The following is a 27,500-nucleotide window of genomic DNA, read 5'->3' as shown; positions in this document are numbered from 1 at the left end:
CAAGCAAGCAAGCAAGCAAACAAACAAACAAACAAACGGCTGAAATGCCATTCATCCTCCCAAGCAAATGGTAGCGCTTCTAAAAAGTTACACCGTCGAGGTGAAGCTGTCGATGCATTATTTTTGATGCCTTGAGATCTCTGTGAGTCATTGTCCGATGATGTTTATGGGTGCGTGTACGTATGTGTGTGGGTGTGTGCGCGCGTGTACGTGTAGGGTAAGTGTGCGTTAATGCGTCCGTGCGTACGTACGTGCGTGCGTGAGAGAGTAGTACGGTAACTTCCTCTCGAAGTTGACCCAGTGCCGTCAGAACTGCGGCGGCCATCAACCCGAACAGAGTCCCCTGTGCGCGAGCTCTTGGTTTACTAGCCCGGTCTGACGTGCTCGGTGTCTCACTCTCCCTCCTCTTCCCTACCTCTCTCTCTCTCTCTCTCTCTCGCACACACTGTCTCTCTCCCCCTCCTTCGCCAGCTCGTCTTGGGATCGCCCGTTTGTGTTTATGTAGCGCCCCAAGGACTTGTGACAGCGAGAATTACAGGACTTTTACCGTGCCGAGAGTAAACGCTGCTATACTTTTGGTGAAGTAGTGCCGCCCGACTGTGAGAGTGTACGAGTGGAAAAATCATGCGCGGTCAATGACCCCTGGCAAGTCATGACCTTACGTAACAAGGTGCAATACTAAACAGAGGGCGGTTCTAAAGGTGCTGTGTCCTTCGAGTGCTAAAACAGTCGATCAATCCTACACGATCAAGTGTCAACCAAGTGGATGAAAAACGAGGTGTTTCAATAGCAATAATATATTCGGTCTCTGCCGTCCTGCGAGCGGGGCCATGACAGTGCCAGGAGAACACGTGTGACCCCAGTGCAGCGAACACCCAAGCTTTTGGCCACAGTGCGCCCCTCCGCTTTGCCCTACGAGGAAAATTCCGTCTGCGAGGCAATCAGAGGTGCCCCTCGGCTGTCTTGGGAAGGACACGGAAGAAGAAGATCATTGTTTACATGCGAGGAGGCGGTGGTGTTGCGAGGGTCCGGAGCAGAGTATCTCGCGGAGGGTCATTCACCCCCAAGAGAAGCGCCACGGTACCGTGGTGCAGGCGGCCTTGTGGTCGGTCTCTCCCTCTTTCGCCCCCTCCCCCGTCAAGTCCCTCTCACGCCCATCTCCAAGGGCCTGGCTGTCGTTCAGGAGGCCTTAGGACACCCTCGTAGCATTCCTGCAACTCTTCTGGGGCGTTGGGGAGCCCTTTGACGGACCTCGCAAGTTTGGTGTTTTGCAGTGTTACTGTGCGAGTGTGAGGTGGAGAGGGTTCATTGACCCCCAAAGCTGCGAGCAGCGCGCACCACGCACACCCCTTGTCTCATACACTTACCACGCCCGCACGCCCGCAAACAACACACCACCCACACTCCTTCACGTACCCCGCACAGTCTCAAGCACGAGGATTGACCGAGTGTACGGGCATAAGGCCCCCTCTGAAGAAACTTGAAAACGTCCAAGATACAAATAAGCAAAGTGCAAGAGGAAGAAGGTGTTAGTATGTGTGTGTGTGTGTGTGTTGTTGTTGGTCTGAGGTGAATTTACAGTTACTAGAGTGACGGTACCTGTTCACGCTTCGAGGATCCTACACACCACTGTAATACTTCACCCCTCCCGGACCACTGCTAAAGTGAGAGAAGGAGGAAGACTCGCAGATAGTCATAGTACTAACATTGCAGCCCGTGCTACAGCCGTTGCATACTGCCTGGCACTTCGCATTTCTCGCGGCAACGGCCTCTCTTTTTTTTTTTTTAATTGACTGCAACTGCAAGAGCTGCCCGACCACCCCACTCTACCTCCTCCTCCAATCAGTCAGTGCAAGGAAAAGCACATCCTGAAGGCGTTGTTGCAACAGCAATATAGGCTGTGAATGCCTCGCTGACCCACCCACCCGGTTTCCTCAACATCTCAACACTTCTCGTGTGTCCTCTAAGGAGGCGAGGGAGTTTTATGGAGTCATTCTCCCGTCAGCATAGTCTCTGAACGTCCGTCAGCCGAAGCTCTGTTTTTTTATTTTTTTATTTTTTTCTTTCTCACTTTGACGGAGTTCGGTGCCCAGCAAAACCTCTTATCTAATCTGTGGCATGTTCTCCAACCAACAGTGCCCCGTGAGCAGTTGCTGTAACCCGAAAATCTACACAACAAGCGGTTGTGGATTCAGGAAGACTATCATTTACATCAAATAGATTTTAGAGAATAAAAGCTATTTTTAGGGAAACTCATTCATTATATGTACTACACGGTGCTTAAGCGACTGGTGGTGCTTCCCTTCGTAGATTGTTTAAGACACTGCGTCCAAGAAGAGATGATTTTCCATATAAGGTGAAAATGCGCTTGAAAGACTGACAGAGATGATCTGTAATAGGTCATCTGTCACGTGATATATGGCCCGAGGGCCTGAAGTATAAGAGAGAGAAAATATTTTTGTATTAGGAAAATATTATAATAATAATAATAATAATAAAAACCCGTGTCCAAGTACATAACACAGGTAGGTTATAAAGTGTTGCCTGTGTGCCTATTAGTCCTCACAAAAGTGGAAATAATTCAACTGGAGGACTTTAGTATAATTACTACATTATAAGTATTAAGTGGCCCCCCCTCAAAAAAATTATTAAAGAATAAGAAGTGTTCAGTGTGTGTGTGATTTTTTTGTGGGCATTAGGTCTATGTACCGTTTCTATTAGAAGAAAGAGGGGGAAACAAATTTTGTTTCAATCAAACTTTTTTGCGGTGCCTCAAAAACAAAACTTCAAACTGGAGCCGTTAAACCGAAACCAGTGGGACTTCGGAAGCCTGCTGAAGAACCCCGAGGAATCTCTGACGAAGATGGATCTCCTCAGCGAGATCTTTGGGCCGGGCTGGGAGAGGGAGGTCACGGGCGATGCGGTGGACACGACCACGCCCTCCTCCTCTACTCCCACGCCCACTAACCGGCCGCCCTCTTCGTCCTCGGCCGAGAAGAAGTCAAACTCCATCAAAGGTAAAGGTGCATATATCGCGAAATTCTGTTCTCTCGATTTTAAGGTAAAAGTGTCGGTAAGTCTTAGCCTCGTAAGGACCTACTCTTAAATGTTAGAATTTCCTGAGGGTGTCCTTTGGTACTGCTAACCTCCTAAGGACCTGTTTCTAAGGATGGCTACTCATTCTTTGACACATTTAATAACCCCTCTTATTAACTCCTTGACTTTTCCTTAAAGTTGATCTTATGGGGACCTACTTTATAAGGTTGACCTCTGGTAATTCTAACACCCAGTGCTATTTTTATACTTAAAGTTTTGTAACTTATGGACCTACACCTCCTCAGGATGACGTTTTATTATTCAAACACCCAATGATATATATATATATATATATATATACTATATATATATATATATATATATATATATATATATATATATTACACTTTTGTTTTATTTCCTAAATGCCTGTTAGTTTTTTCTTCATATTGCGAGAGTTTCATCTTTTTGTTGTTCGTCACTTTCACAGTTAATGGAAAAGTCTTTAATCTCTCTCTCTCTCTCTCTCAGAAAGATTTAAATAAGAATACTTTATGAAGTGTATTGTTAAAGCTGATGTGCCATTTGAATGAGGTTTTTCATTACTATTACATCATCGGATGTTTCCATTAAAATGTGTGGAGAATCAACTTTCATCTTCGAGTCATTTTATGTCATCAGTATCCAAATTATATTCATAAGTAGACTTTTGTGAAAGAATAAGAATTGGACCATTCATATGCATCTGCTAACGTGAATCAAGGAGTCCTTTTTAAAGCTGATGTGGACCATTATATCTAAAGGGTTGAGCAGTCTTATGTTGAGGTGAAAGGACTCTTGTGCGTGGCATTGATTACTTATTTATTTATATATTTATTTATTTATTTATTTATTTACGTATGTGTCTATTCATTCATCTCTTTATTGCCATTTTCGTAACACGTTCATCTCGTTTCTTAACTTCTCATGGGGTATACCTGCGGGAACAGAGAGTCCGTGCTGGCATAAGGCCAACTCATTCTAAGTATTGCATCGTCAAGCCTGTACCTGGTGTACAAGAAGAGCCTATATGCAGCATTAGCATGACCCACACGGTTTGAGAAATTTGGAAATGTCTTAATGGACTTGTAATTCTAGAAACCTGATAGAGGTTAATGAACTCGAGCGCTGACTCCTCTGTGTCGTGGAGCGCCCCGTGTAGTGTTTGTTTTCCATTTTACTGAGAAGAAGACAGTGTCGGTACTTTCTTGAGAGATTTATGGCACATAGACCCCCTTCCAAGGTATAATGTCTGTCATGTAACTCAATGTATTGATGTCCACTCATACATAAGTATCCTTTCCTCAAAGAATGCGCATTGCCATTTCAATTGATCCGGAGGCATTAATATATATTTATTAGCTCCAGGCCTGAGCCAGGTTTTCCGCCTCCTCCTCCTCCTCCTCCTCCTCCACGTCTTGGGTGCAGGAAGTCTCGTCAGGCGACTCGCACCGAGTGAGGGAGGAGGGGTCAATGAACTCTCACTGAAACCTGAAAACGACATAGATGTCTGAACATGCAAAGTATTTCAGTGAAGAACGTCGCTCGAATGACGACGATTCAGAAAGCAAACAAACGACGTTAATTTAGAAGGTAGAGGGAGATAATCGTGATTGCGTCATTGTCTGGGCCCCGTTCTTTGTACTTGTTACTTGTGACTCTCGTATTGATTCGACCCACAGAGCATTGTTGATTTTGGGACAGCGCTCATGCACGAACACCTGCTCTCATATATATATATATATGTGTGTGTGTGTGTGTGTGTGTGTGTATACATATATATATATATCTATATATATATATATATATATATATATATATATATATAGTTATTAGTGCTCTCTCTCTCTCCTCTCCGCATTCTGTGCAATGTGAAAGAATGCGTGGGTGTGTTTTCAATGAAACACACGCACGCACGCACGTGCTCCTCGTTCCCCCTCCCCCCTCCCCCGCGCCCACCCCCCAACCCATCCGGTGGGCGGCGATCGCCGTTCGACTAAAGAGCGCAGACGAACGCTAATTGCTGCTTACGCATTGACGTGCGTACGAGTAAATGACACGGGGTAACTTCATGACGCTGCTAATTTACGCAGCGGGAGACAGCGCCTAATAGGGAGGGCAGGTTAGCGCAGGCGCCGTCATCATGATGATGTTATCAAGATCGGCAACATCAGTTATCGCACTTATTCCCAAGATTGAATTTGCCGCGTGTTCCGCGAACCCTCATTTCCTGAGGGCGAGAAGATCAGAGGCAATATGAGGAGAGGGAGTCTTCTCTGAGAGGTGTTCCTCATATTATTCTTCTACTCTTTCTTTGCCTTCTACAACGGGCACCCCCCCCTCCCCCCCAGTTCTTTTTTTACTTTACTTTTCCTCTTAAAGACATGTTTTGTATTAGCCGAACTGGTGAGTAATATACATATATGATATATATATATATATATATATATATATATATATATATATATATATATATATATATATATATATCTATATATATATATATATATATATATATGTGTGTGTGTGTGTGTGTGTGTATTCAGCTAATGAGAAATCGAGAAATACTAGCACTATTTGCGCTCTCTGTTTGTATATCATGATAACTGGTATCATCATACTATTTATTGTGTGACCTATTTACTTTGTAGATTTCCAAAGCTGCCTCGTTTATTTACACATTTAGGGACTGAATGCAAGTCGGAGAACGATGTCTCACATATCCATGAGAATATTTCCTTGAGGTTCACCAGAGTACTTGTGATCTATACCTGAGGAATAAACGTTACCTAACTGTAAAATGCAAACCAATTTTTATGGCGTTAGTTACCCAATGTTATATGACCTCGGGAAGGGGGGAGGGGAGTCTGCGGAGGTTTATTGGAGGAAAGGGGGAGGGAGGATGGTAAGCAAGCTGTGATTCTATTGCTTTTTTCTTGTGGTCGAAAGGAATTCCTTTCTGGAGTGATACGTTCTTCGGTCAGCGGTTCCTGATGGGGAGATAGATGTGTTTGTGTGTGTCTCAGGTTCAGGTTGCCTTACAAGGAGCGTCCTTCACATAACTTGTATAACTATCGTGAGTCTGTAAAGCACACAATTTGTAGAATCTTATCTCCTCTTGCTCTCCTCGCTCTCCTCTTCGCTCTCTTCTCTTCTCTCTCCTTCTTGTATATTTGCAGAAAAGGAGCCAAGGCTTGTTGCCTGGTCAACAAGACCCACTGCCTAAGTCTCTCTTTCTCTCGTGCAGCTCAAAGGAGCAATATCTGGTGCTGGTATAAAGCAACATCTCTCTCTCTCTCTCTCTCTCTCTCTCCTCTCCTTGCAGGCTAATTTTGAGAGTATTCTATGTCCAATATTGCAGTAATCTGACAATATCTTACGAACTCAAGACTTCGCCATAACAAGATAGGAGTTTGCCTTTTGATTTTCTCATGGATTTAGAATTTATAATGAGTTATGCTTTAATGGTAAATTAAATCCTTTTATTTACATATGGGCGTATGCGCGCGCGCACTTCGTCAGGTTTCCGTTCCCTTGTGTACATAGAAGTACAAGTTTATTGAAGGATCCTCTCCTATGCAAGAAACATCTTCCCTTTGTGGTTCCGGGCGCCGTTCCCTCCAGCACAGGACCCTAACGACATAACGGGACCTGAAACCGTAGTAGCCCCAGTAATCCTCTCTCTCTCTCTCTCTCTCTCTCTCTCGAAGTGGAAGGAGTTATCCATACGAGGAAAGATTTGAAGGAAGTGTTTTGTCGTCGCACCATATCGAAGGATTACTTCCCCTCCCCCCCATTTTCTCTCTCTTCTCTCATCTCTATTCTTCTCCTCTCTCTCTCTCTCCTGAGATTCCCCCAAGTCCAGAAGGAAGGAAGACTTGAGACGCTTCTTTTCCCTCTCTTCTATGGAGTGTCGTGGAAAAGTAACGATAGCAAACTTATTGTTTTATTGCATTTCCATCTTGCAGTCGCTTGTGGACGCAACTGCGACCTTTGTCATGGTAAGATTTCTCTTCCGAGACGAATCACACCGATACTGCTGGCTATGACGGCGTCAGGTTTATCAAAATAACACTTGGCAACTTTGGTCACGACTCTCATACCACTGTACTGCCGCCATTCGCGGGAGACGGCCTTTCTTTGAAGCTTTTCCAGGACTTTAATTTGGCAGTATTGGTGGGCACGTCCTCTTCCTGTTTAAAGGAAGGGAGGAATGAATAATGCTGATTTTTTTTTAAATGCCACCGTGTACTTCTCAGGTAACAGAATTGTTACACTACCAGTAAGTGAGATCACAAAAATGTTTATAGTATCTTTTATAATCTAAGTAGTTTTTTGGGGACTCGCTCAGTGGTTTTCAGAGTCTATGGACTCGTCCATGACTCACATATGTTCTTGTATGTACCCTCGTCAAACGCTGTACAACAGAATGCATGTCATGGTACTCGTCTCAAGGTTTTCACTACAGGTGAATTTCCCTGATGGAGTAGTGGCTCCTGCCTCGTTGGGTGCGTTCGGGGGGAGTTCCATCTCGTTGTTTCAGGTTTCCAGAGAATTTCTTTTCCTTTGATTGAAGTCGTCCCACAGTCAGACATCCTTCGGCTGGTAGCCGAAAATATTCTTCGTAGACAAAGAGGAGAATTCGAAGTCAGAGCCTCTGGGCTTTCCACCTCCTCTAGTAGAGGTCAGGTTAACTAGATATGTTGCTCATGAGTCCTCCAGTCCTCTGTTAGAGTTTAGGTTAACTAGAAATATTGCTCTTGGATACTGTGCAAAGTTTATGATGTTTTATTCATTTTTATTGCATTTTACTTTTTCATCATATTTTCTGTTATTTTATATTTCCTCTTATCTCTTACACCATATCTTTAGGGTTTGCCATAAATCATCGAAAAATGAGCATTTTTTCGTCACATTCAATTTAAAAAGAAGAAAAAATTCATCACAGAGGCCAATGTAATAAATTCGGGTCTTATCATGTAAATAACCACGATTAATTAAACTAAATATTAAAATATCAACTTTTAAAAACTCAAGTTTAGTAAATGTCACCTTATGGTATCCTCAAAATTTTACCCAGCTAAACCTGGTGAATTCCAGTCAACAGAACCACGAGAAGCTTTCTGCCACGAAGGTTAATTTTTTCTAATTTTCAACGGTACTTTTGACTGACCTCGGTAATGAAAGTACTCAATCTCCTCTTTCCTAATCACCAGCACCTATTACGAAAGAGAGACGTCATAGTTTTACGTCAACTATTCTTTCGTATCAGCAGAGGTGTCCCGTGCATCGGGATAAGACAGACCCTTTTGCAACGTCATCATGAATTTTCACCTACGACAGGAAATAGTTCGAGTCGTGTTTAGCAGAGTCGATGGATGCACTTAGTAATCGTTTGTTTATCTCTATTCGTTATTGTCTTCTCCGTTTACTCTTGTATCCCATGTGAACAGTCTGGAAACTTGCATTGCAAGTTTATGGGTTTTTTTTATGCCTACCCCGTGTGACTGTTGGCTCTTTTTGAATAATAATAATAATAATAATAATAATAATAATAATAATAATAATAATAAGAAGAAGAAGAAGAAGAAGAAGAAGAACTAGTACAATGAAGAGTGAAATTTAAAATGGTTGTACATGAACTCCATGTTTATTTTTGCCCAGGACTAGCCCCTTCACTGCTGTCCCCTGCATAAACATGCAGAATGAAAGTACCATATTGGGCCGTATAGTAGTACTATCATTCTCCATTAGTAGGATATATCAGGGGTACGAAGAGTTGGGTAAGATTTGAGCATTCCATTCCTTGTAATTTACTAAACGAAAAGACCCGTATTTATTACTTCTCTTGATCCTAAATTGACGCGAAATGGACAAGAAAAATGCCTCCGTTTTAGGCTCTGGGACTCTGTAAGGCGGCCATCTGGGACCTTGTGAGGGTCTTTGGGGATCTCTTGACATCCTCAGGGATACTTTGAAGTACTTTGAGAGTGGAACATCTTCTACGACATTACGATCTTTTGGGAATATGCGAGATCCTCTAGGACTGTGTGAGATCATCTGGAATCCTATGAGACTCTTGGACTTTGTAAGATCATCTGGGATCCTATGAGACTCTTGGACTTTGTAAGATCATCTGGGATCCTATGAGACTCTTGGACTTTGTAAGATCATCTGGGATCCTATGAGACTCTTGGACTTTGTAAGATCATCTGGAATCCTATGAGACTCTTGGACTTCATGAGATCATCTGGGATCCTATGAGACTCTTGGACTTCATAAGATCATCTGGGATCCTATGAGACTCTACGACTTTGTAAGATCATCTGGGATCCTATGAGATTCTTGGACTTGACAAGCTGGAAATTGGCATGGAAAGTTATTCCTTATATTTTTCACAGAACATTTCAAAGTGGATGACATGAGGACCTACTTTACAAAAGGGGAAATAAGAACCGATCCAATGAAGCAAATGAAGCCTTTGCCGCCAACTAAGCATTTGGCGGTTTCTCTTGGAATATTGAAGAGCAATTTGGGTGTTCATTTTAAACATCGTGGCTATCCTTAGCGCGTTTGCTAATTAGTAGGCTATTTATGGGACATTTCCCACTTTTATTTCATCACGCAAGTTTTTGCTGCCCCCACCCCTCTCTCTTCTCTCTCTCTCTCTCTCTCTCTCTCTCTCTCTCTCTCTCAGACGCTCGTTACATTTATCTAATAATATATATAATACTTTATATGTGAGTGAAGTTAAGAGGGCATTGTGGCTATTACAGTTACACACACACACACAAACAAATCTCTCTCTCTCTCTCTCTCTCTCTCTCTCTCTCTCTCTCTCTCTATATATATATATATATATATATATATATATATATATATATATATAGATCTTTATTATATATACCTTTATCATTTTCTCCGGGTCCGGGGTTTAGCATTTTCGGGGTTGAGCATGTCTCACCGGGGGGTTGCCATTAATGGGGGCGTTGACCCCGCGCACATTCTTTGCATTTCGCTGTTTGGTGCCCCCCCCCCCCCCCCCCCCCCCCCCCCGCCGTAAATCATAGAGAGACGCATTTCGCATTATGGCCGGACTTGATGGATAAGCTCCATTTTCGTAATATCTTTAGAGGATCCGTTTGTTTTTGTTTTCTCATTACAATTTTAGGAAAACTTTTTGGTATGTTATTTTTGACATATATTCTTGTGCATTTTCTGATGTTATTGCTTATTGGTATATCACATTTTAAATTAAATTCTTATCATAGATTCTTGGACATTTTCTGAAATTTTACATTTTTTAAACCTCTCCTATTCCTCGTGTTTCAACAAATTCTCTGACATTCTATCAAATCTGAGCCATTTCTTATTTGAAGTAAACAAACCCCCAGCATTTGCTACATGGAATGCTTTTGTCACGTTAAAGTTATTTTTAGTTTATTATACATAGAAGCCCAGCATTTGCTACGCATAATACTATACGCCCGCTACGCAATTGCGCTGCGTATTTCACCGGGGGGCCACGTCGATGTTTTATGGAAGTGCGGAATGTACTACACCTCACACGAGGCCGGTCAGTGCCATTGTTCCCATTTTTAAAAAATAATTGCAACGTTGCAGCGCCTCTCTCGAGCTGCCCGTTGCCAGTTAGTAATTGCACTAGTTATTCCGGGTGCGAGGGTGGCATATGGCTTCTGGCATGAAGCTATTTTAGGCTGCCTCTCCTTCAATGTGGTAAAGTTGGTTCAGCTTGCCGTCAGTTGGTTTAGATGAGTCTAGTCTTATGCCAGCATAGGCCTTTACCCAAAGGCAGCCCACGGCAAGGTGTGAGAGGGAATAACGCACCTGGTAAGGACCCCTGGACCCTGGCCCACCAACTCCGTAGTCGAGTAGTGTCGTCAGTGCACCTCTCTCATTCCTTTTACCGTACCTCCGTTCATATTCTCTCTCTCTCTTCCATCTTGTTATCCACCCTCTGTAACAGTTGTTTCATAGTGCACCCTCCTTACCGCCAATTTCCGTTTCAGCGCTGAATGACCTCATAGGTCCCAGCACTTGACCTCTGGCCTACATTCTATTTATTCATTCTGACCTACCAATAGATGACTTACCATCCACTCAAAAGCTTTCATGTTGTTTCCTTTACTGACTCTTCTTTGTTATTCATTTTCATTTTGTTCTGTCCGAGAGCACATCATTGAATGGTTGATGAGAACTTTTACTTCCGGTTCCCATTCCCGTGGACGTCAGATTCTGATTCGAAGAAACTTATGAGAAGCAATTCCTTTAATCTGTCCTGCATTCTGGCCGCACATAAGGAAGCGAAGCATGATTACATGCAAAGTGTATTCATTACACTCCAACTGTAATTACATTCCCCGTATTCTTAAACGAGAGAGAGAGAGAGAGAGAGAGAGGGTGTGTGTATAATTTGCATGACGTCTCGGCCATTAATGGCTCCACTCTTTAACTGTTCCCATACAACTGCCCCTAGGAACAGGCGTACTTCTTTCTGTCACTTCTTCTTCTTCTCCTCCTCCTCTTTCTCTCACGCGGTGACGTCACCAGGAAAGGTCAGCATGATCATGCCAACTTGATATCGAACTCTCGCTCCCTTCCTCGCTCCTCGAGCCGAGGGAGGTCAGTGACCTCGTCTCACGCCACGCATTCAGCCTAGAGCACACACACTCTCGCATGACCTCTTATGACCCAACGCGCGTTGGCTGACGCTATTGCTATGTAATTCATGATATCGAGGAGGCTCATGTGAGGATGTTGACCCGACGCCTGGTGAGGGCAGTTGCCTCACTCTTCTGACTTCGTCCCATTTTTGTGTCATGGCGGACCGAGAGGTGTGAGGGAGGCAATCATCTTTCCCGAGTGGCCTGTCCGTCCTCTCCGCCTTTGGTAGGCAGGATGAATTCCGTCGAAGGAAAAGGCATCCAAAGGGTCGCAGGTAGTTCTTGTGGCCTAGGACCCTTGGGAAAGGGAAGGAAGGATATCTCTATCTGCAGGAAGCCGGAGGGTCCTCCTATCCATCTCCCAAAACTTCGGACGGAAAAGAAAAATCTCTGGCATTAAAATGGTCGGCCAGGGTGACCGAAATGAACGTTTTGAGGTTGCGGAGGGTCTATGGCCATTTACATACGAGTTTGTTGAGGTTTGCGGGGGGGGGGGGGGGGGGGGGGGGGGGGGGGGGGGGGGGGGGGGGAGGGGGGGGGGCGGGGGGGGGGGGGGGGGGGTGGGGGGGGAGGTGGGAGGCGGAAGGTTAGAGATATGTTGGTCATTGTCCCAGGTCTGATTTGTTCACAACAGGGACTATACCCAAAATACCAAACGCAAGGCGTGCATTTTGCAAGGGCCAGTAGGTCTGAATATAAGCTTTTGGTAACTTAATCATAGCATAGCCACTATGGAATTCAATTTTTCTGTAAAGATAGTGTTTGTGAAAGATAGTACCAAGTGCCATAACAATTGATTTATGCCACCCATCTGAAAAGGCGATCAGATGGAAAACTTAACGAATATGTAAAATGACAATGCAATTATGCTGATACATTAGTGGCATGAGATTCTGATCTGCCTGGTAGAGTAGGTCTATTGGCATCAGATTTCTGATCTGCATGGTAGAGTAGGTCTATATATATATATATATATATATATAGTATATATATATATATATATATATATATAGTTAGATTATTATGGAATATTCTTGGAACTCCGTGTCTCAAAATAAGCCCGAGGTTCAAGCATTCCGAAAACATAAAGTCACTGATTTCGTCCTCCTCAAGCACAAAATGTTAAACAATCACAGTGATTGCGTCAACACATGAACCCATCAGCTGTTTCCAATTTACTAATAAATGTTAGATGCGATAGTACTACCATTAGCAGTGCATCCAGCTACCACGTGGTGAGACGTGTCTTCCTTCTATTAAATCGCAACAAAGCTATTATGGCAAGAGAGGTCAGTTGCACAAACGGATAGGTGTCAGAGTCCATTTAAGCCTTTCGTTTCCTGCGCTACTTTAAAGAGAGAGAGAGAGAGAGAGAGAGAGAGAGAAGTAAAGACGAATTTGCATAAACCATTGTTGCTGTGGAACACTCAGAAACACAACACAACGAACAATAATTTCCCGGCTTTCCTTTTCGTTGTGACCGATAACGGTACGTAATGACGATAAGAGCAGAATGAGAGATAAACCCAGATAAAACGGTGGTATCTCTCAAATTTTGAGAGAAGCGCTTAATTGAACTGCATGATAGGAGCTTACGGTCGTCCAAGCCAGTGGACATTCTCCTAGGACCTAGGCTATGTGTCAAGTCTTCAGTGTGTCTATTTATGCTATATGCTTAGAGAGAGAGAGAGAGAGAGAGAGAGAGAGAGAGAGAGAGAGAGAGAGAGCAGTCCTTCTGTCTGCCATTGGCATAATGCCATCGTATGTTGCTCAGAGTTCTTGTGCTGTGTGGTCGATGCCAGTATTCGATAATTCTGGTAAGAAACCTTGCTATGCACACACATGCCCTTCTCTCCATTTGTCTCCTTTGGCTGCCGTCGATTTTTCTCCCCTTTCCATTCAATTCCCTTTTCACAACTTACAAGATATATATATATATATAGATATTATATCTATATATATATATATAATATTATGATGTATATATATATATTGTTGATGCGTCAGCGGTCTTTGCAGTCTCGGAGAGTGGTACTACTTGGGATATCACTAGAGTTTTATCTCTCTCTCTCTCTCTCTCTCTCTCTCTCGGAGCGAGATTCTATTTTATCACTGTCCCTCGTCATTTCCTCAGTCTCGAGTTGCTAAGGGATCTGTTATAGAATGCTTATTGTATGGTTTAAACTGCCGTACTTGGATCGCCGGAAAGCGCAGGAATAATACTCTTGTCTGAATATCTGAAGTGAAATAGCAGACGACTTCATAAATACACAGGAATCATTGTGTGTGAACATCTAAATGGAAACGGCTATCATATACCTCACGGCTGTTGTAGGAATGTGAAATAGGAATTGCAAATAACGGACTGCGCGCTTATGAGTGATTGCTAGCGGATGCTGTGGTGTGGTTCTTTCTTTTTTACAACCTCCGCTTTGTAAATAGTACATAGCACAGGGCACATACAATTATACCGACACACAAACAGATACACAGTGTTAGCAAATACCGAAACAATATTTCAGAAAACAACTCAGGGCAGGTGTTGTGGTAAAAATTCTGGGATATAAAACTTGTTTTGGTTCAGCAGAAAAATGAGAGAGAGAGAGAGAAGAGAGGGGGAGAGGAGAGAGATAGAGAGAGAGAGTGTAGAAGGATCTCGATGGAGATGAGGGAGAGAGACTGAGATGAGAGAGATCTTAGCAACAAACCCCGTATACGTACGAGAAGTAAGGAGGGGGCTAATCCACATATAGCAACAACGGAATGTATTGATTAATGCAATAACGAATAATGCTCATACATGCGCAATCTACCCACTGAAGTTCCACGAAAAGCGCATTTAATATATGCAAAATTAAAGGATGACAAACGGAGTTTGAACCCGGCACCAAAGAAACAAACAAACGTGTGAATGTTTCGATCTGCCTCCCTAGTACTAGGAGCAACGACCTGATAGAGCGTTCGACCACCTTACAGAGCGCTGTAACACTCCTCCCCCTCACCCAGTCCCCTCCGTCCCCAACCCCTCCCTACTCCTCAGCAGCCCCAAAACACCCCCCCCCCCCCTGCCCACACCCCCTCCCACCCAAAAAACCCCTTCACAATTAGTTCGCTCGCTCCTCCCCCCTCCCCCCTCCCCCCTTTCCCCTCCATGTGAGAGCTATTCCCTCCTCCCCTTCCCAACCTCAATGCCTGTTACATCAAGGCCCCTTTAGTCTCTGTTCATACTTGTCTTTCTTATATTATTATTATTATTATTATTATTATTATTATTATTATTATTATAGAGCAGACACTGACTAAACGTAAGCTTTATTTGTGGTGATATTTCAAGTGCAAAGAATGTTATTTGGCGGGCTCATTGATTTCCGGTAGTTAACATATTTTTAAGCTTTGAATCAAAGCTCAGCTTGATGTATGAAGCATAAGCCTAAGTTTATTACAGTTACATTCATTACGTTCGGAAAACTTTGGCATTACACGCATATCTTCGGATATCATCACAATGGAATTTGGAAATCGGTGGCCCATAAAGAGTTTTTTTTTTTTTTTTTATATTTATTTCGATAAATTTGTATCAGTGTATTTAACCACATACATGGAGTTCGTTATTAGTTAAGCAGTTCTGCACATATGTTTTGCTCCTGAGCCACTCCCTTCCCTCCCCGTGTGTGTGTGTGTGTGTGTGTGTGTGTGTGTGCAAATGCAAAACGAATAATTATTTAATAGCTTTTCGATTGCTTGGAACACTGACAATTAGATAATGTCATAAATTATTCCCACTGCTCCATTTAAAAACTATAATTATTATTCTGGTCTATTTTTTTTTTTTCTCTCTCTCCTTTTGGCTCTGAAGCAAATGAGTTTTAGTGTGTGCGTAATCTTATCATAAGAAGAGCTTTTAAAAAGTACCCAGGGTTTTAGGCCAGACTTAAGAAGAATAGAATTGCAAAAAAACACAAGGTTCCTTTGATGTTAAGAGGTTCCTCATGGCCAGACACTTGTCCCAGTGTCAGAAGACTTTCACATTCCACGCGAATTAGTCTTTGCCTTCTTTTTGCCCACTCTGCACCCCAGGGCATGATGCCCCAGGGTCTGGGTCTGACCGTTGCAATTACGCCACGCTTTTGTGAAAAATAAAAATAAAAGACCATTAGCCCAATACAGTCCGTTGCTCTGTCACTGACTTCAAGATATTCGTAATTAAAGGCGCTTTTAATCCTTATTTGTTAAGTGTCACCTATCATGCAGTTATCGCTTGCAAATATACAAAGTTGAAGTTTGGTGTTATGAATCATGCGCTTGGGTTGGTTTCGTAATACCTGTTGTCAACAACTTTGTCAAATGTGACGCAAGACTGCTTTCACTAGGTAGGTTATTCTCATATGCGGGATGTATACTATATATATATTTACATACTTCCATATATAAATGCGGACGTTGTGTATGCCAGATAGTGTGTACGAGTTTTGCGAGCGTGTGTACGTATAAATAGTGGCATTGTGTATGACCAGCTGACGTTACGTGGTCTAGCGTTTATGAGCTCGTTGTATATTTGCAAATGAATACCACTCGGAAATAGGAACTTACTTTCATGCTAATGAATACGATAGTTACTTGCTCATGTATAACTTGTGTATGATCGGCTGGTTATTCAGAATACGTAAGATTGAAGTTTAATGACATCCTGCAGATTATATATACACTGATACAGACTTGTTCATCTGCCAAAGATACGACACCAGTTGCTACCAAGAATTACTCTCATAGGTACGAACAGAGTTTCTGATATTAATCAGTCACTGTTTACTCGCCTCGTTTCTTGAGGACATCAGCCTATAAACTTTAGCTTGTATGCGGCCACCTTCTCGCCAACCTCTTACGAGCGATGTAACTTCATAACCGCCACTTTTCTCGAGAGCCTCTAGTCTATATCAATTAATGGATTTCCGCTGTCCTATATTTAGCGAATAGTAAGTAAACCTTCATTGACAGAGGGCGATGATGATGATTTATTGGACCGACGCCAGATTCAGTGAGGTGCGGCCGCCAGCATCTCTCTCTCTCTCTCTCTCTCTCTCTCTCTCTCTCTCTCTCTCTCTCTGTTCACTCTGCTTAATTTATGTTCTGTTGTTGAAATGATTTACTAGTTAAAAGGTTGATGTTAGCAGTGGCTACCGTCTCGTTTGTGTGTATGTGTGTGGATATGTGTTATTCTTTAAGTAAAGTCACCGACTGACGTGTCATCACTTGATAATTAGTCAAATTTTGCAAGTGCATATATGCAATTGTAAAACCATATGTAAGGCTATTTTTGTTTTTATTATCAGTTGAGGGGTTGTAGGGAAACCAGGTTTCACCTTGTCAAATATAATTCTACAAGGATTTTTGTGTGTAGGCATAATTAGACCAATAGACAATATGTAAATAAAGATTTTTTTTCGAATGTCCAAGAAGAGAAATGAGATGGCTTTTACACAGATGTGAAAGGAAAATATTTTGGTATTTTATGCTTCTAGAAGAAAGAAATTTGGGTTTTATTACGAATTTCCTTTTCAGTTTTTTTTTAAGAATAATGGTAAAAGTTAATGTAGTGCCTTTTTATATATCTAACTAACTTGTGAGAATTGAAAGTTTTCTTAGGAAAAACGTATTTTGAAGTTTTCCACTCATTTAAAGAACGTGAAAAAATTATTTATTTTGTTTTACATCCAGGTCATAGACATTTTTTTTTTACTGAGGAAGATCATATCTCTTTTCTTATTCATGTAAAAATGCGAAAGCAAGGCGCGATTCCTACACACGTCTAAAAACAGAAGTAGGAAACTTCTTTTCCCGAAGAAGGCTTCTCCATCTCGTTCTTGAGACACTTCAGTAAAACAAGAACATAATCCTCCTTCTGCCCTGATCTGTACAGTGAAAGCCATTATGAAGACAACGAAACGTTTTACAACGCTTTTTATCATTTGTTTCATGTAATTAGGTTTGGAAGGGGAACTTCATTCGCTCCCTGTCACCGCCTTCTCTCTCTCTCTCTCTCTCTCTCTCTCTCTCTCTCTCTCTCTCTCAGACGCTATTTTAGACACGGATTTGAATATGCCAATCATTGGCAATAAATTCTAAGTCTCTTACGCTGTCTCCCCTTCGGTCTATTACTGTTCAGACGGAACAGAATCAATACCGTACCCACACAAGCGCGTAGGGGGGGGGGGGGGGTGGGGGGGGGGGGGGGGGGGGGGGGGGGGGGGGGGGGGGGGGGGGGGGGGGGGGGGATATACTGTGGACCTCCGTCTACTGCTTGCGTGGGAGGATGTGCTTGTGCGTGCGTGTGTCCATGGTCAAGCATTGTGATGTATAGCGCGCACGTTTTTATTCATCCACCCAACTGTTTTTATGTCTAGTCTATCTAAATATCTATGTAAATTCTCACACACACACATACATACATATATATGCATGTATATATACACACACACACACATACACACATATATATATATATATATATATATATATATATATATATAGTATATATACAAAAAAAAAAAAAAATTACCTTAAACTGTCTTTTCTAAGAAAGTCTTTAAATAGATCTCTTAACACAATCAGATGAGCTATTAATAGAATATAATCACGTTAAAACAAGAGAGAGAGAGAGAGAGAGAGAGAGAGAGAGAGAGAGAGAGAGAGAGAGAGAGAGAGAGAGAGAATTCTTGCAATGCAGTCAACATATTTCCTCATAAGTCACCATTGAAAGCGTGTAGCTCTGAAGGCTGTCGTTTATTTTTTAATGGATTTATTTATCTGTTTGTTGCTCCAAGGGATAAGTTGCAATGCATTGTTGCTAAATAGATTAGTCATTGTGATTACAATGTCGTCGTTGATGGTATTACATATTTCTTAACATTTTTATTATTTTGCTCCTTTTTTTATGCAGCACTCCGTGTATTATCATGATAATAATAGTAATTGTTATTATTAGCATAATAATTACCAGTAAAGGTGGGAGGGTACAACTACGGGTTAATAATTTTCTTCATTATGATCTTTTCCTCTTGACAGTCCTAATAATAATATATTATTTACTTAAATTTCGAACTTATTTAAGTAAATAATAATATTAGTATATTATATATTTATATATATATATATATATATATATATATTTATTTAATATATATATCTGGTTTATATTATATATATATATATATATATATATATATATATATATATATATATATAGATATATAGTATTTTATATATAATTTCGCTACGTCGAGAAAAAAAAGTTTTAGATTAAAAAAAAGGTTAAGATATAAATAGTATTTTTTTATCTACACACACACACACACACACACATATATATATATAATTGTATTTGTGTGTATATATAGACTATAAATACTATTATTTACATCGTGAATTACATGTCACTTTTCTTTTGATCGAGACCTGTCTTGTCCGTATTGTGGACGCAGCGAAAGAACTGGGCATTCCCTTCCAGCCACCTCTGAAGTGGAGAGTTCAGGAAAGCGGGTAGATACTGTAGCAGTTGATAAGAAACAATCCGAGACGCGAAACCATTATTTTATGGAGCGCGTTAGGAAGAGCCTGGAGTTAACACGGCGTTTCCTTCAGGGTTTGTCGTATAACATGTCATAAGAAGCGGCGCGGTAACGGAGCGTTTATTTATTTATTTTAGCATTTATCATATATATATGAGGAGCGAGGCGTTAACACAGCGTTTCCTTCAGTATTTGTCGTATAACACGTAACGGAGCGTTTATTTATTCATTTTTTTATTTTAGCATTTATCATATACCGCGGTATAAGGAGCGAGGCGTTAACGCAGCTTTTATTTTTTTTTTAGGTATTTGTTATATAGAACGGTGTGAGGAGCTTGGCGTTAACGCAGGTTTTTTTTTTTTTTTTGAGCATTTGTTATAGCACGTTGAGAAGAGCGAGGGTTTAAGTAGCTTTTTTTTTTCTTAGCACGTGCTATATAACATCAGAAGCAGGACGCTAACGCAGCTCTGGAGTCTACGTTAATGACAAGTTGCAGAAGCGCAGTCATTTAATTATACGGTATTTGTGTTGCACGCGGGAGCGAGCGATAGCAGCACCTCCCTAGACCTACAACGGGCAGATGAAACAGTTTCAAGATAAAAAGAAAATCTTAAAAAGGGCGAATAATTTAAGTGAATAATGGACTGGGTCACTTGAGCTGCTCAGTTAGTATCTGAGCTTTCTTTTGCCTTTTTTTTTTTTTTTTTTTTTTCAACTGTTTTGTTTGAATGAATGGTGGGGAGATCGTGAGCTCTCTTTTGGTTCCTCGGTCCTGGTCAGGCTCAGTAAATTTCATGTAAATGTTTTGGTTACTGGAGGTAATCTGACATTGGAAGTTTTTCATTGTTATTTGTGTCATTGGCTTTGTTTTTATTATTATTATTATTGCAAGTGGTAGCAGTAGTAGCTTTCCAATAGTACTATTCTGTACCATTTCTATAGTACTATCCGGCAACAAGAATTCGCTTGCGTAGCGCATTCTTGCTACTGAGATGATCCTTCAAAGTAATGCTGCAGGTGTGGTTTTGCCATTCAGTGCAGCTAGTGAGAAACAAAATAAAAAAGAAAATCTATAAATAAGAAATGAATAGGAGAAACGACAGAGATATCTCTGACCTATATAAAAAAAATATATATATACACACACGGAGTAAATCGGCTTCTAACTGGATGTAACGGGTCCTATGGCAAATAGAACCAGCTGACTCACACACGAACCCCTAAGCCCCTCCCCCCCCCCCCCCCCCACAAACCCCCTCCCACCCCGTGCGCGGGAATGTTCCTTTATCGATTCATTATGCAAGGTTGATTAGGCCACATTGTGAATGAACTGCGTCTGTTTATAGGCTGGGTCTTTAGCATCCAGTGGAACCCGAATGTGGAGGGTGGGGGGAGGGCGAGTTCGATTCACCTGCTTAGGAAGAATAAAAGACTTCTCTCCCACATATTGGCCTAAACGAATTATTTTCCCATCACCATCCCGGCAGCCCACAGGCGATACCGCCTGGCTATGATGATGAAGCAATTTGTTTTGTTTACATATGTGCGTTTCTTTTTTTTTTCTATGAAGGTTGGGGAGGGGGGTGAAAGGGGTAATGTGTGTGTGGGGGGGGGGGGGGGGGGGGGGGGGGGGGTGGGGGGGGGTGGGGGGCTCTAGGTGGCTTAGCGGTTCCCGGATCGTGATTTCTGGGACCTTCTCCTGATTATTCTGACCTTATTATACGGTGCCTAGTCATTGTAAGTAAGCCTTGGGATTTTTTTTACGTCATCGCAGGTAATCCTTGGAGTTCTTTCAAGTTTTTTTTTTATGTCATTGTAGGTGATCCTTGGGTTTAGAAGTCATCGCAGGTAATCATTAAGGGTCTTAAGACATCGTAGGTAGTCATCAAGGGTTTTAAGTCATTGTAGAGGGTAAATAAGTTTTTCACGTTATTGTAGGTAATCATATGGCTTTTAAGTCATTGTAGGAAATCATGTATACTCTTAAGTTATTGCAGGTTTCACTAAAGTTTTTAAAGTCATTGTAGGCAATCATTGAGGTTTTTGTGTTCTTGTAATCAATAGCTTTTTTTTGTATCATTATAGATAATCCTTAGGGTTTTAACGTAATTTGCAAAACAAATTTCAAACGATCTTAAGAATCTTTACTTCATTGAGGGTAATACTCAAGTTATATTTTTTTTATAGCGGCCATTCAACCCCTATAGCTGCATAGCTGCAACCCCCTTTCATTTCTATCACTGTACCTCCGTTCATATTCTCCTTCTTACATCTTACTTTCCACCCTCTCCTGACAATTGATTCATAGGGCAACTGCGATGTTTTCCTCCTGTTAAAACCCTTCCAGACCTTTCTACTGTCAATTTCCGTTTCAGCGCTGAATGACCTGATAGGTCCCAGCGCTTGATCTGAAGTCACTTCAGGTGACCCTTATGTTATTTTCAGTTAAGGGGATACTCTCTACTTCGAGAGTTCGTGGAAAGGATGGTTGGTCATGGACTCGTAAACCTAGTACCTCATTTATCTTGCTATCTGGATAATTATACATATATCGAGTATGTATGTGATTCATTCATTTTCACCCGGTCTGGAATTTTCACAGTGTTAATTAAGTGACAAATCTCTCTCTCTCTCTCTCTCTCTCTCTCTCTCTCTCTCTCTCATATATATATATATATTATATATATTTATATATATGTACATATACGTATGTATGAATATATAACGCATATATATTTACATATTTATATGTATTGTATGTGTATGATATATATAAAATGTGTACATCCTTTGAAGAATATATGAGAATTATTTCTGTATTCTTATCTATCGTTCTCTCTGTCTATCTATCTGTGTCAAACTCCGCGAAGAAAATCTCCAGCAACAGCTGAAGAGAACTTCGCCATAACTGTCAATTAAAGTAACAAATCGCCCAAGTCCAATGAATACGATTAATGTTAATGAACTAATTACGACCGGCGCCGATATTTGAATGTAGTGTTGACGCGTTCGTTTGTGATAATTACACCCGTTGGTTGGCTCTCCCTGTAAATAACGATACGGTCACGTGACATTTAAGGGGTCGGTAATGATTATGATAATATAAGCTGAAGATGCTTGCTTTTTAATGTGACAGCAAAGGAATTCTCTTAATCGTCATATATGCAAATAGGGTCAGAAATACCTTTTTTTTTTTAAGAGTAGCGTGTGTTTCAGGATTCACGAAAACTCCCTGCTCTAAATGGTTATCAATGATCAACCAGTATCTTTTTTTTTATAAAAAAAAAAATGGGAAAAACGATTTCTCAAGCACACACATACACAAGAAAACAAAGGTCCAAAAAATAGTGACTCCTGACATTTGCCGAGTGTCTTGGATTCATTCCCCCTCTTTGCATTTGCGCTTCCAGACTTTTCTTTCTGACTTTCTTTCTCTCACTTTTTTTTCTTTACTCTAAATCAATTCCTTCGTGGTTAAATCCACCCCCTTTTTTCGTCTCTCCCTTTTCTTGTTTTATTCGGGGCTGGCTTTCCAAGCTCGGTGTCATTGGCCGCCAGGGCTTCCAGTCAGTCGTGATTTTTGTGACGTCACGATTCCAAGGCTGGTTCAGTCTTTTGGAAATTGACAGAGTTGACTTCAAGACGTTTTCATGGCCTTTGTTTATTTGTTTGTTTATTTATCGAATCCCTTTTTCAAATTCTAGATGAAACTCCCTCTAACACTGCTTAAAAACATTCAACTTTAATTATGTTCTAGTTAACAATCATTTTGACATGTGATAGATATTAACAAACTCGAATAAGAAAGACTTTTCTTTTCTGGAAAATATTAACCAACCCATATCAAACTCGATTAAAAAAAAAAGAATGTTTACTAGCAGAGTATCTTTTTGTCGAGTCACTTTGAAGTGCTTTAGCACACCTCATCTCTGATAAGACAGCGATCTGTTGGATAAGATTAGGCTAATTTATGATCGAGGATAAATTGGTCACAGCAGGAGTTGGGCGGCTTTATATTTCTGCAATATCTACGAGTTCATTCAGAGATCCCTGATTTCTTTCCGTACATGAGAGGAAGTGTACACACACACACACACACACACACACACATATATATAATAATATATATATATATATATATATATATATATATATATATATATGATTATATAGGTATATAAATTATATATAGATATATTTACATATAGATGTTTTGTGTATAATGTGTTTATTCCTAAACTAGATGTCTATTTGACATCATGGCCATTACAATTCTCAATATTATTTGCCTTGTAGAGACTTGTGACTTGTATTTCCCTTTTACATATCAACAGTACTACTTTCCGCTGAACGGCATCACCACACGGAGGAATAGAGTCCTGAAAGAATAGCGCAGAAGAGCGCTCCTCTAACTTGTCTCAGGATTCCGGCGTTGGCAACAGTGTTGCGAGCTGTTGATGTGTGCGAGTGTGATGCATGTTGGTAACAGTGGTGCTCCTGTGTAATTACAGGACTCCTCCCAAGGTCTATGAATGACTAATCACCTGTGTGTGTGTGTGTGTTTGTGTAGTGTGCGTGTACGTGTGTATGGCTAAATTTAAACGCCTTACAAGAATATTGTCCGTGATGGTTGTACTTGTTTTTCTATTTAGCATGAAAAGCGAGGTTCTTAAGTGAATAGCAATATATGTTCGTCTAGTTCGAAAGAAGAGCTCATCTATAATATATATATATATATATAGAACTTATTATATATATATATATATTATATATATAATATATATATATATATGTGTGTGTTGGTGTGTGTGTGTGTGTGTGGAGAGAAGAGAGAGAGTTGAAACACACACACACACATATCCGAAACACTCCTCCCCGGTGTAAAAGCAAAATCCTTATTCGGTTGAATTCTGTTGAGAGCTTCACAAGTTAATAGCAGCGGCTGAGGAGGTGATGTAATGCTTCCTCTCTGGCACCGGCGCTAAGCCTTACCACTGACGTAAGAAGAGGTGTTTCCTTATTTAAAACACCAGTTATTTCCCCAATTCCACAACGAGGCTTTCTGCAAAGGGAAAACCCCGCGAATGGCATCGTTTATACTTAGCGCGGGAGCAAATCCGGAGTAACGATTTGTAAGTGTATTACGGCAATTGTTTTGGTTGCGAGTGAGGCGGGTCATTGACCCCTGAGTCGAGGCCGTCAGGCAAGAAGAGCAAAGTTCGTCATTCATTTGCTGAGATGTTTCTTGCAGGTTTCGCTGCTCATCGGGCGCGCATGAGAGAGGGGAGGTGCCCTTAGGCCTCGTCTGAAGGATATGCACGGCGAAGGCGCTGAAAAGGCCGCAGAAGGGTCTCAAGTCTTTTATGTGTATGTATGGTGGAAGAGCGCACTGCTGTTGAGTTCATTGAACCCCCAGGCAGCTAGCTACAGTCATTACCCGCTCTCGGACCTCTCTCTCTCTCCTCTTCTCTCTTCTATCGCTTCTGTCGCTGGTCTCTTCTCTCTCTCTAGCGCGGGGTGTCAGGGGGGGGTGTCTCTCTCTCTTCGTCCCATCTCTCTTCTCTCTCCCCATTCTCCTCCTCCTCTTCCTCAATCGTCCTCTCTCTCTCTCTCTCTCTCTCTCTCTCTTCGTGTTTTTTTCTTTACTCTCAAGATTTCAGTAATATACTCGTATGTGACATTTTAATGCGAATATGCACACATACTTATTAAACTGAACTTTTGTTTACGTACGTGTAAATACTCTCTCCACACACGGACACACACACACAAATATTATATAATATATATATATATATATATATATATATATATATATATATATATAAAACTGTATATCGTACTGGCTCGTGTAATATTGACACCGGAAATGATTCAACGCTGAAGGAAGTTTACCGTTAAGAAGTCGGAGTATTTGCTTATTAAGGCAGCCGTCATGCGAGTGCAGACATTTATTTCGTGTTAACCGTAACTTCATAGTACTATATCGTTGTCAAATTGAGTTTGCTTTCATAGTTCTTACTCGTACACAACGGAGAGAGAGAGAGAGAGAGAGAGAGAGAGAGAGAGAGGAGGAGGAGGAGGAGGATCGTATTGCAAGAGAGACTGAGAATCATCTTGCAATATCAGTATGCAAATAAGGATCTCAACATGCAACATGTCAGCCAATTCAGGTCCCGTACCCAGGTGCCAGACATGCTAGTCCAGTGCGAAAATGCCCGGCCTGGTCATCATACCCAAAGAACTTAATAACACCACAAACGTATCACTTCTGGGAGGTGGTAGAACTCTTCTTCGATTCCCAGTCATGATTTTATCTAAAAACGGGGAAAGTTTTCCGTTTGTTTTCAGCTGTGAATCTATCATCTTGGTTCCTTCGTGAAGGGCGTCGGTTTCGATACCCAGAACCAGCTTGCTGGCTGCTTATGCCCACGCTGTCTAGAATTAATTTGCTGACAACATACCAGTCTTGTGTGTTCATTGATGACGTAGATTATCTGAGCATCAATCTAGTTACCTTTCGATACCCATCAAAGTTGCCTTTCCTTTATCAAAGCAAAATGCATTCTACTGCTACACAGAACATGGCTGTAACCGTTGCAGTAGATTAAACAAGATTTATTTTCAATTTCAGAAATAGTGTTAACAGGTAATTTTACCTGCTAGTACTGACAAGATATTAATACTTGTTGTGGATGACGTATATATTCATCGGAGCTTCCTCGCTATGGCCATGAAGGGGTGGCTTGTCGGGGTTTGGGGAGGAGGGGTTCGCATTGCTATATGATACCCGTTCAGTTACCTGGCCAAAAATGTGTTGCAGACAGGTGGCGACAGAGAAATATCACCCAGGGCATTGGAGATAGGGCAACAGAGGCTTTTATTGTAGGCCTAAAGGCCTATTTACCAGCTGTGCCCGCTTTGCGATTTGTTAACCTGCCCTAGATTTCCAAGGGTTAATCGAATGGCCTCCTTTTTTTAATTCATAGACCCAGAATTATTTGCAACTTGAGTAGTACGATGGCTGATTTTTTTTTCTTTCTATCATAAAGGGCGAAATTATTTAAATTTCTGTAGACTATGTGGGCACGCGTGCAAACACGTGCCACTGACTGAAGAGGCCCAAGGCCTATAGCAACGCGTAGGGCTCGTTTGCACGTTTCTACGAGTTCAACTGTGTTTGTGTTAGATGGTGATGTCAGTGACATGGCTATGGCTTTTAGCTCGTCGTCGACTTCTTGTGTCGCCGAGTCCGCCACCAGGCAGAGAAGATGATTGGGGGAGGGGGGTGGGGGGAGGGGGGAGCAGATGGGGAGGGGCTGTGTGAGCGTGGAGGAAGGTAGTAGGGAAAGGGGAGGGGCTGGGAGTGGTAGAAGGTAGGAGGAGGTTCACTGGGCCAATGAACTAGACGCCTTCCCCCTCCCGTGTGTTGTATATTTGTTGATTTTGCTCTAACAGGGTAATGATCAAGATTGTTCTTCTTCTTTTTTTTTTTTTTTTTTTTTTTTTTTTTTTTGTATTTTCGCTTCTCTCTGTCCCTTTCCTTTTTATGGGTACCACTGGCGGGGAACAACCTTTGAAGCCCCCTGTTGCATTACTAATTTTTTGAGATTTGGTAAGCCTTGACGTATTCCAGTTATCGTAAATAGTATACGTAAATATGACAGATCGTTGAATGAACTACCAAAGAGAGAGAGAGAGAGAGAGAGAGAGAGAGAGAGAGAGAGAGAAGGGACATTGAACCGAGCGTTTCACGGATGCATTGCTTGATTGTTTTTCCTCGTTCACTTGATCCAGGCGTTAAGCCCTTCTCGTTTAATGCTTCGTCTGGTGTGAGACTTCTTGTGAGGCAGAAGTACTCGTCAATGGGGGTTATACCTTGTTCAATCGCCATCTGCGGCTGAGAGACAGTTATTGCGATTATTTTCATCCTTTTTTTTTTCTCTCTTTCTCTGTCTCTCGGCGTCTCGCCTCCCTCCTTCCCGCCCCGCCCCAACCGTCCCCCCAACCTCCCTCTCCCGGTTATAGGCGTTCACTGGGCCAATGAACTGTTGACCACCTTCTGTTTTGTTTGTTGCGTATTTAGCTGCTTCTTGAGGGCAACGTTTTCGTGTTTTCGACCGCAAATTTGGCCTTCATCAAGGGTGTCCGGGCGACGATTCTTCGAGCATTCAG

At 41.6% G+C, this 27,500-nt stretch overlaps 1 protein-coding gene across 7 annotated transcripts in view; it reads left to right on the top strand.

Moving 5' to 3' along the window:
* The window catches only part of LOC135222628 (probable nuclear hormone receptor HR3), a 437,120-nt gene that overhangs the window by 322,699 nt on the left and 86,921 nt on the right, over window positions 1-27,500 (top strand). For 2 of the 7 annotated variants that reach the window (XM_064260746.1, XM_064260744.1), the window contains exon 1: window positions 312-3,023. The exons of 4 other annotated variants lie outside the window; for them this stretch is intronic. In XM_064260746.1, coding sequence (XP_064116816.1) covers window positions 2,864-3,023 — 160 coding nt within the window. In that variant the 5' untranslated portion in view covers window positions 312-2,863. Of the gene's footprint in view, window positions 1-311; window positions 3,024-27,500 lie in introns of those variants that run through there. One more of the 7 variants, XM_064260745.1, reaches the window with a different exon arrangement.

This window comes from Macrobrachium nipponense, chromosome 8 (genome assembly GCF_015104395.2).
Source record: "Macrobrachium nipponense isolate FS-2020 chromosome 8, ASM1510439v2, whole genome shotgun sequence".
NCBI classification, from domain to species: domain Eukaryota; kingdom Metazoa; phylum Arthropoda; class Malacostraca; order Decapoda; family Palaemonidae; genus Macrobrachium; species Macrobrachium nipponense.
The sequence above is the reverse complement of the archived record's forward strand: the minus strand, read 5'-3'. Positions and strand labels throughout refer to the sequence as shown.